Source organism: Cygnus olor, chromosome 22 (genome assembly GCF_009769625.2).
Source record: "Cygnus olor isolate bCygOlo1 chromosome 22, bCygOlo1.pri.v2, whole genome shotgun sequence".
Classification (NCBI taxonomy): Eukaryota; Metazoa; Chordata; class Aves; order Anseriformes; family Anatidae; genus Cygnus; species Cygnus olor.
In genome coordinates, this window is record NC_049190.1 from 5188905 (window position 1) to 5204080 (window position 15176).

The 15176-nt window shown below is 52.1% G+C and overlaps 1 protein-coding gene across 10 annotated transcripts in view; it reads right to left on the reverse strand.

Moving 5' to 3' along the window:
* LOC121058491 (protein CEPU-1) overlaps positions 1-15176 on the reverse strand; it is a 337525-nt gene that overhangs the window by 26861 nt on the left and 295488 nt on the right. For all 10 annotated transcript variants that reach the window (XM_040534070.1, XM_040534069.1, XM_040534079.1 and 7 more), the window contains one exon: positions 1617-1742. In XM_040534070.1, coding sequence (XP_040390004.1) covers positions 1617-1742 — 126 coding nt within the window. The remainder of the gene's footprint in view (positions 1-1616; positions 1743-15176) is intronic.

Here is a 15176-nt window from a genome sequence, read left to right on the forward strand (position 1 = left end):
TCCATAGCAGCTAAGTCCTAAGTAAAATGGAAACATCTGGTTCAAGCGCAGGTAAAGATTCCCTGGGGGAAGAAACCTGCTGGATGGCAGCAAACACCGAAAATAGCCCTTGTGAAAGAAGACAGAGGCTTCGTAAGCCGGGAGCCTGGTTAGGAGAGGATGGATGGCTGCAGGAGAAGGTGGTGAGGGGTGCAGGATGGGGAGAGGAGGGTCCTGGGGAGCAGGAGGGGATGCGGGAAGGAGAGCAGGGCCCGCAGGAAAAACCAAGTGCGTGCGAAAAACAGGCGGTGAGGAGCTTGAGCGAGACAAAAAGATGCAGTCAGGGCGGAGAAGGGGAAGAGGGCAAAGGGAAAAAAGGCTTAAAGGTGACAGCACGTGGACAGGCTCAACCATCAGTGCTGCCCGGTGGTGACAGAGTGACAGCAACTTGATGCCGCGGGTAGGTGCCATGGTCAGGGCTGAGAGCAGCACACATCTGCTCCCTGCATTTCATCATGGTCCATGCCCAGACGCCGACCGAAGGCCACCCTCTCAGACACGGCCACCTACAGCGAATAAGCCAACTCCTGCACCAGGGAATGGCTTTTTCAGAGGCTCCTGTCAACAAAGCAGGCTGAGTTGCCACTGACTCAGCTCGCTCTCTGCCTGGGCCACGGAGAGTGATGGATCTGGCCCAGCAGTTTGCTACAGCACAGACAAATAGCAAAAGTCAATGGAGCTGCACTGAGACACGGCAGCCATCGCCAGGTAGCTGAATGGAGGGAGCAGACACGGTGCCATCCATCACTGCTGCTGCTGTGTCGTCTCCTTCGGCTGCTGGACAGCCCAGCCGGGATATCCCCGAGGAGAACTTGAGGAGTAGTCTGGGACAACAGCCCACATCGGTAAGACCCAGGGTTAAAAATGACCGAGGTCGAATGCAAGCACTCAGATGGGCGATGTGGGAGGCAGAGGATCCCTTGGCCAGATGGCTCATCCCACCCAAAACGACCTTCCCCCAGCTCACCAGTGAGATCCTCGCAAAGCTGGGAGAGCCGGGGCAGCAAAATGCAAAAGGAGTGCCAAAAACAGCCGGGAAAGGATTCTGAAATGGTGCCGTCCCAAACGGGCGCGCGTGGGAATTTGCTCCCCAGCAGTCACACCCCCGCGGTTCTGCTCAGGTTTTGCTTGCCAATTAACAAGGTTACCAATTAATGCTTTGCGTGTTTTCTTGTTGATTCGTGCTTATTTCCAGCCCCTCTTTGATGCAATGTGTGTTATTCCCCAAAAAAGGTTTCAGCAGGCGCCCGAAGCGGCTGCCAGCAGCATGCTGCATGCGACCACCCACGGCGGCAGCTCCAGCGACCTGGGGCAGCCCCAGGCTCCCGAGGGACAAGCACAACACCCCCAGGCTGATAACCGCCCAAGAAAACCATCAATCTCCCCTCCCAGACCACCAGGATGGATATTTCTCTTACAAAACCATCAGCTCCTGCAGCACATCACAGCTTTTTAGCGCTCACCACCTTTTCTTTGCAGCTGCAGGGCCAGGTGAACAAGCCCCCAACACCTCCCCAGCTGCTCCCAGCCCTTCCCGTGCCCTGCCTGGAATATTTTGGGCAACATTTGGCTCTTACCTTTGGGCGAGATGTGTCTCCAGGTGATTGTTGGATCTGGCCTGCCCGTGGCTATGCAGGTGAGACTGACGTTGCCACCTTCGTTGATGGAGATGTCAGAAGAGATCTCGGTAATTTTCGGCGACACTGCAGAGACACAAAGAGGGAAATAAAAATGCAGCCGGTTCTGTCTGTCTTAAATCTGAAAATGAGGGTGAAGGAGGCAGAATTCCCGTCCTTCTACCGTGACAAACAGAGCAAGAGCCCATCAGTCTCGTCTGCCTCGACAGGAAAACAGAGGGGAAACGGGGGGGGTGGAGGAGACAGAGTTGACGTGGGAAGGACTTGTAGTCATTGGGGATTCAGTTATTTTTGGGAGGCTGCAGACGGATCCTACCAGCACCAGTGCGATGTGCCAGACGGTGCTTCTCCCCCCACGCTGCTGGTACCGACCCTGTCCTCCCAGCCACGACCAGCCCTTTTTAACAGACCTGCATCCTCCCGGGGCAACACCAGCCCCCCACGAGGCACTCCTGGTGCAATGAAAGCACCCAAAATGCGCACGTGGCTTGCAGCTCATGGGCTCTGTGATGTCCTTGCAAGCAGGAGAGCGCCGAGGAGCTCTCGTGAAGACAACGAGCCTACCAAGGAGCTCTAAGATCATGCAAAGGAAAGGAAATTCAACAGGGATGAAAGCCCTCCTGCTGCTTTGGTGCTGCCAACATGAGTTCAAGGGAATTGGGCAGATAAAAGGGGCCCAGAGCCCAGGAGTGGGGCTGACGAGAGGGAAGGGACAAGGAGCAAACGGGGAGCGCTCAGCCCCTGCGGCGGTGTGACCTGGGGCTTCTACAAGCTCGGGCACGCCGTGCGAGAAAAACGATCAGCTGCCGTTATCAGCCTGCACCTGCAGAACATAATAAAGACCATCACCTTCCTCGATTTATTTTTTTTTTCCAAGCCATTCTCCAGAGCCTAGCAGAAGATTGGCACCCTGCTGCGGTGCTTTGCAGGAGAGTCACAAATCACCTGCAGAGCATCCTGCTCCTTCCACCCACCCCAGCCGAGCCCCGTCCATCGAGCAGCCCATGCACAGCCCCGAGCAGTGCCGTGCTGCTATCCCAAACCCATAACCCACCCCTGTGCACCCCGTCCCTGCTTGTCCCCAGCAGGGCAGGCACAGGGACTGGCTGGTGCACACACACCGAGCCAGAATGACTGCAATGGCCTTGCACGCATTGCCTCTGCCACGCAGGTAAGTAATTTATTGATCCGTAAAGCACTCCAAGACGCTCTGGAAGGGATTATGTCATGCCAGTGCCGTGCAATAAAATAAAAAATGATGGATTTTTTGTGAACATGAGGGTGATTTAGGGTTTGTAGTTGGAAGTGTAGTTAAAGTACATTTTAAGTGGAAATCAAGGTGGGTAATGAATTATTCCCTGTTTTGAAGGGCTTCTGGGAGTTCATTTTTTTGCTGCTCTGGGCACAACGGCTAATCTGCTAATCATGCACTGGAGGACAACTATGGATCAGACGGTCCCGGACCAGCGGGAGATTGAGTACACCTGGGGACACAGGACAGCGGCTGCGAAGATGACACCGAAGGAAATATTAATATTCATCAGTGTCATTAAGCCTGGCATAAGGGCATGTGGCTCCTGGGACGAACAGCCAGGAGATGCTCTGCCAAAAGCCACGTAGTCCACCGAGGAGCTGCAATTAATGACAAAGGTGCTACAATTGCCCCACCGTGCTCCCGGAGAGGCTGGGATTGTTATCCAGGAAACCAATGTGCTTCAGAAAGTTGTATTTCCAGAGCAGAGCTTTCAGTATCAGCAGCTAAAATAGGCCACGGAGGTACTACTGGTGGTGTTTCGAGGTGGAAAAGGATGAGCAGTGGTGGAGAGAATTGCCCGTGATTGCTCAGGAAGAAGCCCTGGCTGGCTCCAGCTGTCGGTCCCGGCAAAGCTAGAACATTATCTGTCGTCTTCCATGCAATGCCTGCTAAATCAAAAGGAGCCTTTGCGATGTTTTTAATTAACGAATCCACATCACTCAAATTTAGCTTGTTTTGCCGAGCTCACCGAGACTCACAGGCAGTAAATTCAGCATTTGCATTGTGGCTCTGTTACAGCACACAAGGATTTGCACCCACACGGGTGACAGACAAAAATTTGTAATCAAATTAACTGACCAGATTCTAAAACATAATTAAAACAAATTAAACTTTGATTTCCACTTCTCCTGAAACGCATCCTGAAGAGCATTACAACCTCCTCCTCAGCAGTATAGCAGCACCAAGCATTCCTGCAGAGATTTTAATTTTGCTAAGACCGGGCAGGGGAGGAGAAATTATTGGGATGCTCCTTGGCTGGGCAATGGGAGACTTTGCAATTGCAAATTTGCAAGTGAAAATGCAACTTTTGGGAAAAGCCCCCGTGCCCTGGCAGGCTCGGGATGCTCTCGGTCAGTCTCCAGCAATTTATGCAGCCTGCCCAGGGCGAGGCGAGGCAGGCATGGCCGGGAAGCAGACAAGAGCGACAACGTCAGCGAAGTCTTTAGCCTACCCTTAAATTAAATGCGCAGTGGTAGGATTTAACACGACAGTTATTGTATGCTAATTAAACGTTTGAATAATTAACCACACGAACTATTTAAAATGGCTTTCTTGAGACTTACCAGGTACGCTGTAAGGCTTTTACTATACTAGGGAGGGAAACTTTAATAAATAAGTGATCGCAAGTATATATTTAATATTATTTAATGGTCACCAGTGCCGCCATTCCCTTTGCATTAAAAGGCTTTATCCATCAGTTGGCATTTCTGCAGGGATGGGGCAGAGGAGAAATTTCTTATGCTGAACGTGGGACGCAGATGGAGCTGCGCCCCAATGGGAATGAATAAATAAATAAAGCTAAATAAATGCTGGCTTCCCAGGTGGGAACCCTCTCCTTGCGGGCAGTCCTTTTGTGTTCAGCATCTCTCCTGCTCAGAAGTGATTAAACATGGCAGTGTTGGCCAAGCTGCTCCGGTGACACAGTGCAGATTTCCCCAGAGACAGGCTGGTGTTTTATCGATCTGACTTCTGCTTTTTCCCCCTCCCTTGCCTCGCCATGCTGATGGGAAAGGTCCCTGCGCTGCTCTGAACTGCCGCAGCCTCTGCGAGTGCTCAGGGCTCACCCGGAGTTTGTCCGGACTTGGCACTCGCTCACACACGCCGAGTCCCTGGGACAGAAAACAGTGTGCTTAAATATTTAACCAAGCCATACGGCGCCTTACACGTCTGAGGGTGTTCAGTCAGGTGATATATGTCTTTGCAGATCCAAGCATATGCACTTGCCTACACAGATGTATTCCTTGCCTTGCACCGTGTGCGCACGCACCCTCCTGCCGCCGGCACTGACTAAATCCCTGCTACACCTCCAGACACCCGTCCCAGAGCCAGCGTGGGTGCAAACACGCTGCAGCACCTGAATGCATCATTATCTCCCCGTCCACCTTCCCTGCATGCAAGGGCTGCGCTGCCCATGACAATCCTGTCCCCGACGATGTGTCCCCGACAATGCATCCCCAACGATGTGTCCCCAACAATGTGCCCCCACTGCTGTCTCCGGATGCGGCTCTTGGTGCAGCTGGGAGCAAAGTCAGCTGGGTCCCCTGACACCCCAAATTTCAGCCGTGCATCAGTGAGACACAAGGATGCCCCTCGATATTAGGGGAGCAAGGATCTGGAGCAACCTCACCAAAAGACAGAGGGGAAGGAGACCGCAGGTGAGCCTCACCAGGTTGGGTGCTCGCAAGGAGGAACTGCATTTTTCAGCTTAACCACCTAAATTCTGCCCAATTTGGGAGATGGGGCCGCAGCATCTCTTTGTATCCTACCTGTGCATGGGGATATTGCTGGGACAGTGGTGCCGTGAGGGAAAGCACAGGCGTGCTCAGGGACTCACCCAAGAGCCAAGCAAGTACTGCAGAGACACACACACATTTCTAACCCCACAAATCATTTCTGGTGCTGGAGCCGGGCAGAATGGGTCTCGTGCCAGCCCTCCCCAGCTGCACGGTGGCCGGGCGAGGGATCCAGCATCACCCATGCCCCACTAGGGCTGGAAAGCCCCCAGCAGTGCCCTGCGCACAGCCCACGCCAGCAGCCTGCCAACAGCCAGGTTCTCCCGGTAAGGCTCGCTTCCCTCTCATAAAACATGCAAACCTCCATCTTCCCGCACGAGCAACATCTGCTCCAGATCAAAGGGAACAACAAAGAACAACTATAAAAGCAACTTGAAGCAAGAAAAAGAGGGAGACTCAGCCTTGACTTCTGCGGGCGATCTGTGATGTGCACTGGCAGCTTCCTGAGCATCAGGCTGCCGGAGCTCCTGCTTTTAATAACACTCTCTTACCGCTGTCACCCACGGACTTCGCCGTGTTTTGCAGAGCACTGCTACCACGGGCGCTGCTTCTGCAGAGCCCCAACCCTGCTCCTGGCGATGCTCTGAGTCCGGCTGAGCTCCCGCTCCTGCACCCCAAAAGAAGGGGCCCCCAAAGCTGGCAGGGATGGGATGGGGTGTAGGGACCCCAACACCAGGCTGTCCCCCTGGGACATGGCCACCCCAGCGTGCACCCAGCAGCTGGAGGGCTGGAGACACGCAGAGCTCCCGCGCTCCCCGCCGCAGTACAGGCACCTCCGCTGTGCCTTCTCCCTCTTTGATTTCTGATTTTTCTCCCTCCCTGTTTGATTTCTGTCTGCTTTGCAGAGAGCAAGTTGGGAGACCTATGCCTTCAATTATAGGTGTATTGTAATGGGCTTTTAAATCAGTCTGCGCTCCTCTAACATGACTATAATTAAGAGAAAAGCAGAGAGGGCATCATCCTTCCATCATATCAACACGGCTCAGGAGCCGCATGGAAGAAGTCCAGGGGGTACGAGGAAGGGAAAACGCATCCTCCGAGCCTGCTTCCAGCTACTTTGCTGGCTTGTAAACAAAAACCTTTGGATTTTGGGTGGGGATCCTACCCTGGGTTTGCACAATCATGCCGAGCTTGGCTCAGCTTCACTGAGGGACCCAGCCCCCTCTGCGCAAACCTGGCAGCAGCCAAAGGCACTAAGAAAGGAGCCTGGAAATTAAGAGGACATACATAATGACCTTAATAAGCAATTAATAAATAACTAATGGCAATTGCTCGTTCTAAAGCAAGTCATAATGAGATGTGTCATACAGCACTGAGATGTATCTAAATGATTTCCCAAGTAGATAACGGCTCCTACTGCAGCAAAGCTCTCCGAGCTTGGAGGACACCAAATTTTTTACACCTGTCTCTGCAGCAGGTTATATGGCAAGGCATTGAAATAATTCAGAGGAGGAGGGGGGAAAAAAGACGTTTCCAATCATTCATTAGTAAAGTATTTGTGAACGCAGATATAATTCACTGCATAAGCTGCAGGCTTTCTGCAGACAGACTTTATAGCTAAGTGCCAAAAGGGAGCCCAATCTGATTCCACTTACGACAGCATAAATCAGCAGTACTCCTACCACAGTCAACAAGGGCTGTGCCAGAATAAACACGGCACAAGAGGAGCATCAGGTCTCAAGCACAAGGACTTTCTTCTGACTTTGGGATGGGTCCAGGTCACTTGCCACTGTGCCAAGTAGCCAGGGTGCTGCCTGCTTAGCTTTGGGTTGCCTGCTGTCAAGGCTCCAAAAGGATCCGCACCTTCACTCTACCATCTCCTCCATAAAAGGGAGAAACACCTGAAACCACGCCCCACATCTCCGGGGAATAAAGTAAGAGTTTGCTTAGTAAGACTATTAATAAATAGCTTCAAAGCACAGCCAGAATCCATCGTTCAGGTCTGGGAGACTTGATTTCTGCTTTCACATTATGATGCCCAAAGGAAGTCGTGGCACTGCTCTGGATATCGTTTCCTTCCCTACAATGAGTCTAATGATGCAGATCTCCTTTATAAACTACTTCATACTTCTCCTTCAAACAGAAATGAAAAAGGAACAAAGAAAGATGTAAGAGTGAGGTTTTTGTATTGTCAACTATGAAGAAATGCAGCTGAACAAGGACTGTTCGACAGATCAGCTCCCTGTCTAGACAGATCTCATTTTCAGCTCCACGCACGCGGCACAGAGCTAGGATCTAGTTTTCAGTTTTTGCCCCCAAGTCACCTGGGATTCCCCCTGCAAGACAAGCATTGCCTCATAAAAAGCAGAAAATTGAAGGATCTTGAAGCCTTAAGACACCAGCATCATCTCCCCAGCATCACTGACACCTCTCATCAAAGCACGACAGCATTTCTCACAGCTACCTCCAAGGTGACCAGGCTGGCCGTCAAATTGATGGAGACTCTGTCTCGCCCCGCTCAGGGGCACAGAGGGTCCCCAGCTCTGTCCCTGCTCCCACCAGATGCTGGCGGAGGCTCTATAGGACCCCTGGGAGACGTCCCCGCGAGGGTACGAGCCGCCGAGCGCTGAGTGTGCCCGACAAAGTTTGAACACGACTTCTTGCTAATACAAAGCTTGTCAAACCCATCACCTAGAAATGCTGAACGTCTTTATTAGATTCCTTTATCTCCCCCCGAGATCGGAGGGACACGACGAGATGATTCTCAGCGGAGATGTCATCATCCAGAAACTAATTAAAGGCTGCGCGGGAAGTCAGGCCACGCGCACTCTGGAGAACAAAACGCATTAGCAACCGGAGTCGAGAAAAATATTACAAGTGAACTTCAGATCAGAAAGGGCGAGCTAGGGATTTGACAATAACTCTCCTCTTCCTGCCTTTCCTCCCGCTCGCCCTCGATATCCGTCCCCCAGCATCAGCGAGCCGCTTGGGATCTCGGGGCTTTTTGGGTCCAGCCCTGGCACCGCCGCCTCAGGATGGATGCACTAGGACACTGGAGCTCTCCTCTGCTGGGTCATGCCCCGGGAGAAAACCATGATTTGCATTCATGGAATTCCCTTTTTTGGTCAGAAAAGCCCACTTTCTGCCTGTCAGTAAGCTGCAGAGGATGCTTTGATGCCTGCACCATTAGACCGCTCCCTGCTCTGCCACGTTGTAGTCCCACGCAAGGCACTGCATCTTTTTTGGGTCTCACCTGCGCAATGACAAGCATTTCCCGTCCTTACAAGGAGGAAGACAATGAAGAGAAAGGTGCAACAGATGATAAGATACCCAGAGGAGGAGAAGATAATAAGGGATGACAAGATACCAGAGCCTGTGGTCATGGGAACCGTAGGTGGAGAGATTTCCATGTGGCCCTACCAGCGACATCCTACAAGTAACTGTGGCTCACGTCAGCTGGGATTCACAGATCTACGTTAGGGCATTCATCCTGAGTGGACGTGCCTGTAAATAGCAATTCCCAGCCAAACCACAGCCCCCTGTACCAAAAAGCAGCAAGTTTACCTGCCATTCCTCTTCTGGTCCACTGGCACGCACTGTCCTGCTAAAATCAGTGTGAAACCTCAGATCCTCTCCCCCGGACCAGCCAGCAGGCATGGGCACGCATCCCTCACTGGGGGCACTGGTCCTGCCCCCAGACCCTCAAGAGAGCCCCCCTGAGCTCTTCCCACGTGGGGACAGGCCACACGTGGAGACCTGAGCCCACCGAACCAGCCCACGCCACTTCCCTCGTAAAGAGGGACGTGCAGGAACAAAGGAGCTCAAACATCCTTTCCAAAGATAAATCAGATGCTCTAATGCAGCCTGCATCTCCAATGAATATAGGGCAGGTGTCTCTGAAGTGAAGTATTAGTTAAAATGATGCTCTTTAAATTACATTTCAGCTATTTCAGGCAGACAGGTTGTGTGTGGGTTGTGGTTTTTTTTTTTCTGTTTTTTTTTTTTTTTATGATCTATCTAGAGGCTTAAAAAGACACAGAGAGAAATAAATCTCCCTTCCATTAAAAACACACTATGCTCTTGCATTTTTGTTCTTATCTTTGCGCTCTCTTGCTCGCGCTCCCTCTCCCCTGACTCAAGCACGAAATAAGTGTTTCTGATTGCTCTTTCCGCACCGACACTGAGCTGATTCCAGTGCTCCTAGGGACAGCCTCACAGGAGGATGAGCAGAGCATCCTGAAATGCTGCCGTGGTCACCCGATGGTTCCACCTCCACACCCTCCGTGATTCACAGCTTTGATGGGGAACTGAGCACAAGCCCGAAGTTCGGACTGAATTGCCACTGCAGTCTATTTATATCTTCCTGGTCTATCTGTCTCCTCTGCCTGTGTCCCTTTTGCCTCTTTTATCTACTTATGTCCCTCCTTCCCCCTCAATCTCCTCTATGACATCTTTCGTGCGCTCAGGCCCTGCCGTGCCAGGGGCTGTGCCAACATTAGACAAAAATACAACACGCATCCTCGGGGTCAGGTGAAAGCAATCCCAAACCACACACAAGCCATAAACCTTGCGAGGTGCTGGAGACACTCACGACGCCTCACACACCATGCCCTCAAATCCTTTATTTGCCTACAGAGCCTTGAGTAACCCCAGCCAAAACAGCCCCTCCCCACCGCTCGCAGCGGCTCCGCTTGCCGTGGGTTTTCCTCCCTGTGCCTCGGCAACCCCAAAGATGTGCTCAGATGAAGCCTGCATGCATCTTCCCTGAGCGCCATCCATTTCAGGAACCTCCTCACCCCCCAGCCAGAGCCCTTCCTTTTGCTCAGGTTTCTTCTCATGACCGCCTTCGACTCTGGTGAGAAATAAATGGATGGGGCAGGGAGTGCGGCCCTATTATCCTCTGATTAGGAGGTCTCGAGGCCAACGCTGCTACTGACGCCCAGACCCTTTGTTCGTGTGCTCATAAACCAGAAGGTCGGCAATGCCCGGCAGCTCAGGATGAACCGTGGGTGAGGTGATTTATGTCTCCAGATGCTGTCCCCTAGGAACATATCTCAGCATGAGACCCGCCAAGCCATCTGTCACCTCTGCTGAGGCAGACCCACCTTCCCAAAGCCCCCCGGCCGGCTCCTGTCCCCCTTTGCCATTTCCTTACATGAGCCAGGCTTTGCACCAGGAGCCTCCCTCACTCCTACCATGGAGCATCTCTGGTCCCAGCCACTTCCGTGCAGTCAATTTTTAAGGGTCACCTGGCCAGCCCCTGACCGAAAACACCTTCTGCCTCAAATCCGGGGAATCAACCCGATGCTTGGCCAAAACCACAAGAAACAGGAGAGCAAATGCCCACGAGCCAGCAAAACAGCAGAGCTCTGGTGAGAGGACCCACCCCATCTTTCCCACACCTTATAGCATCCTTAAAAGAGGGGCCAGCAGGGCTAGCTCTCCAAATTCAGAGATGGCAGAGGCAAGGTTGGTCCCCGCTGCCTCAGTTTGCCTCCCCAGCTCACCTGCACTGAGGACAACACGGACCCACACGCTCCCCGCTTCTCCCAGCACCCATGCACATCGTGATGCTCGTTTTTGGGGGCTCTACCAACGATTCTGGCATTAATAACCCTACTGCCAAAACACTCCTGCAAGGTAAGGGAGTGTTACTATCACTTCACAGCTGGGGAAACGAGGCCTGAAGAGCAAACGGCCCAAAAGCACCCGTTCGGATGGATGCTCAGCCAGCACCTGCTTCTCACGCCTCGTGGTGCTGGTGAAGCCACCGGAAAGCCCAACCCATGCTGACCTGGGCCAGGACCGGTGCCAGGACAGGTATTGCCACTGGGCTGTGCGAGACGAGCCTGCTGCCAGGACAAATGAGCCACCAGGCTGTAGCGAGCACAGCAGGATATCCATGCACACAGAGGGGCAATTAAAATTTCATCACGAAATCGCAGCCCAAATATGCAAGGTTTGACAGAGTTAAAAGGAAAGGAAGAGGAGGCAGCGATGGTACCGAAAGGCAGGGCACGAGGGGGCTGTTCTCATTTTCCATTAGGAATGCTCCTTCATTTCCCGTTCCTCCTACATGAAACCCTCGAGCCTTCTTCCTGGCCACCCTCGTGCCTCTGAGAAAGCCAGAAAGCCACAGGGAGTTGTCTTCCCCCAGAGCATCCTTTAATTTTCCTATTTGTCTTTCTAATGCCCAGCCTCATCAACAGCGCTGTCTATTCCCCATGCGCCCGTGCTTTCCACGGAAGGAAGGAATATTTTTACCCCTTCCTTCCTATTCCCCCTTCCCCTCCATTTCATCCTTTTGGAGGCTTTTTATCTGGAGTTTCCTTTCCTTTCTTTTCTCTTTCCCTTTCATTTCTAAAACCTACAGATCTCTGATTCAAAATCATTACTGTTTTTAACTTGGTTCGAGTCACTTTAATTAAGTTACTTTCCATTATTTTTTATCTAGTCCATTTGTCTACATCCCCCTCACCCTCCCTCATTCTTCCTTTCCTCCCCAAGGCAGGCTGGGTATGAAATCTTACATTTCCATTTGGCTAACAATCACTTTGAATTTTTAAATGCTATTAAATTGGATCACACCGGTCACTGGACTGGAGTTGTCGAGCTGTGATATTTACTTGCGCCAGTCAAAGGGAAATGAAATTGCAGCGGAGCGGCGGCGGCGCGGGGGGAGGCGAGGGGGGAGCGCAGATTTATTCTGCCTGTGGTACTTGCAAACAGGCACAATCCCTTTGGATTTTAGAGTGAGTTCAAAGGAAACTCTTACTCTCAACCATGAATGTATTGTAATGTCTTTAATAAATCAATTACTTGTTGGCAGGGAAGTGTCACTGCATCTCCAATCCTTGTAATCACCTCAGCCTTGCTGTGTTTTAAGTGCTGAAAAACCAGTGAGGTAGAAGGGGAGCCAGGAGAAGCACTGGGGTAGGGGAAAAAAAAAAAAAAAAAAGGAGAAAAAACTTCATCTTGCCAGAAAGAAAAAAAAAAAAAAGACTGAAAGATGCAGAAAGACATTTGCATAATGCAAAAACACACCCAGTGACCTCAGGCACCGGCAGGAGGAGTGCTGGGATGCTCCATGGGAAAGGTGACGTGGGACACGCGTCTACCCCAGGTATTAAGCACGTGGCGATGCCGAGCATCACTCTTGCAGGTAATCTGTAAAGTGGTGCTTTCCTGCCACCCCCAGGAGCGAGACTTCCTTTTGCTGCACGTTAATTAGTGGCAGGTTTTGTGCTCCCGCCTTCGGGAGGGTGCTGGTATTCCAATTTTGCTAAAAGAGGTCTTTTACACCGAAAAATTTGCTAAAAGCAAAGGGAGCAGGATTTGATTACAAAGCAGTCCTGGCCAAATCCAACCCCTCCTCCTCTCTCTCTGCTGACAATATCCTCCCCTCCACAACAACAATAATCTGAGCACAAACAGACATGAAGCTTTTCAGAAAGTAATGAACTCCGGCTGGAGCCAAGGCAGGAAGGGTTTAATGTTCAGCTCGGAAAGCTTGGCGAGGCCATCAATTATATAGCCCTGCTGCTGAAGGAGCAAAAAATAATATTTCAGACAGACATGGCCAAAAAGAAAAGATAGGGAAGGAAAACACTGCGAGAAAGAATTAATTCTGGGAGCGAAAAGAAGTGTTTGTAAAAGAGGAGGAGGATGAGAGCTGGAGCTTGCAAGCTGGCTGCGAGGTGGAGGCATTACAGCGAGGGCAAGTTGTGGAGAAGACATCCCCACTGACCCCAGACAGGGCAAGGGGGGCAAAACGGGGATCCACTTTCAAGACCTATATTTCCACGTCTACTTCTGAGGGACCTTATTTCCATGTCTTTTTTCAAGGTCTTTGCCTTTTTGTTCTCCACTTGACATTTTTTTCTTCCGGTCTCCTTTTCTAAATCTTTCTCCCCTACTGCACCACCAGAACAGAAAGGAAAAAAAAGAGAGCACAAGCCTCTGTGCACATGTCCCCCCTGTCCTTGCAACTCCCCTTTTCCATTTTCAACCTCTCCAAAGCAAAAAAAAAGTGCAGAAATGCCCCATTTTCCCACCCCTTCATTCTCCCCTAGGCTCAACGACCCCTCCAGCCCATCCTTAAGCTCGCAGATATTTATCGAGGTTTTCTAGCACCCGCTGCGGGAGGTGGCAGGGCCGGGCCAGCTCTTCGGCAGCTGTTCCCTTGGCCTCTCCTTTATCTCCAGCATTGTGTTCACATCTGCTTCCCACTCTGCCTCCTATTTCCTGCCGCCGGGAGCCGGGTTTTAAATCACTGCTCAGCGCACCGGCTGCCAGGCACGGATTTCATGCTGCCCAGCATGCCCCGTTTGGATAGGTATCCAAAGGCCGTTTGCAAGCCTCCCCTGCCTTTTTATTTTTTTTTCCCTCCTCGTCAACCTGCCAGCGCTGCCACACTGCTTTCCCCTCCTCCCTTTTGGCCACGGAGCAAGCTTGGCTCTGGAAGTATGTTCAGACACCTGGTTGCTGGCAGCGCGGGGCTTTGGCACGGGCGCGCTGTGTGCAGCTCTCCGATAGGGAAGGGGAGGCGAGCGCAGCCCGGCCGGCGTGGGTCACTGTGACCCTCCTGGGCTATCGGGGACACGTTGGTGGCCGTCCTCGCCTGGGGCTGGCAGCTCTCCCACCACCCGCATCCCCCCCGGCTTTGGTTGGGGTTTTGGCCGAGCCTGACTCGTGGTTTTGCTGGGGATTTGTGTGTTAGCAAAGTGCAGCTTTGTACAGCGCAGGAGCTGCATTTTAAGAGACGTGTTTAGGACGAGACATCGCCATCTGCGGCTCCCTTCCCCGCGCTGAGCGCTGCTCCTGAGCATGGCGATTTTGGCAGGGCAAGGCAGCAAAAGCCCCGAGGAGCAAACAGATGGGGACAGGTGATGCAGAAGGATGCCCAGGCACCGGCTTCAGACAAAACTCCTCTGTCAGACTGCAACCTCACCGTGCTATCAAAGCAAGAGAGGGCACCGTGCTTCCCCCAGGCGGCACTCGGTGCCGTACAGACTGACTGCCCTGAAAAGCTTGGTTAGGGTATCCCCAGACTCGTTTCATCCCTGATCCGAGCAGGATTACAAGCCACGATGCCCTGGACCTTCGAGGAGCATCGAAGGGGTGCCTGCAGGTGTTGCCCTGGGCAATGTGATGGCAAAGGCTGCCCCAAACAGACCAAACCTCTCAGGCTGAGCCCTCTGCTTCTGCTCTCAGACTCCCCAAGCCTCTGCAACAGGCTTTTGCTTCTGGACTCGGCTCTGGGGGGACTGGCCAGAAAATCAGCACTAAAGGCCAAAAAGAAGAGCCAGATTAAAGTATCAACTCAGAATTTATGCTTGGGACTTAAGGTTTAATAATGCAACAGAAAATCAATATTTAATAAAGCAAATGATGGAGAAAAACACTGAATGGGAGATGAGCTGCTGCTCCTGTTTTCAAACATGTAACTCCCGGAGGAGCCAGTTTGGCAGGATAGATGCGACACCAGATTGCCACGAAGAGCTGGCACGCAGGACACTCGAGGTCCCACTGATTCCAACTCCCGTGTCAAGGGGGCTCGCAGGTCTTTTATTAAAGGACAAACAAGGAATTACAGTGGTGGTCAGAGTCCAAATACCCATGAAGAGAGATCAGATGCTGATGCACACGGGGAGCCAAGCAGCTGCCTCGCTGAGCGGGCCCAGATTTGTGCTCGGGCTGGAGAAACGCGGGCAGACGGGCAGCGCCGTGCCC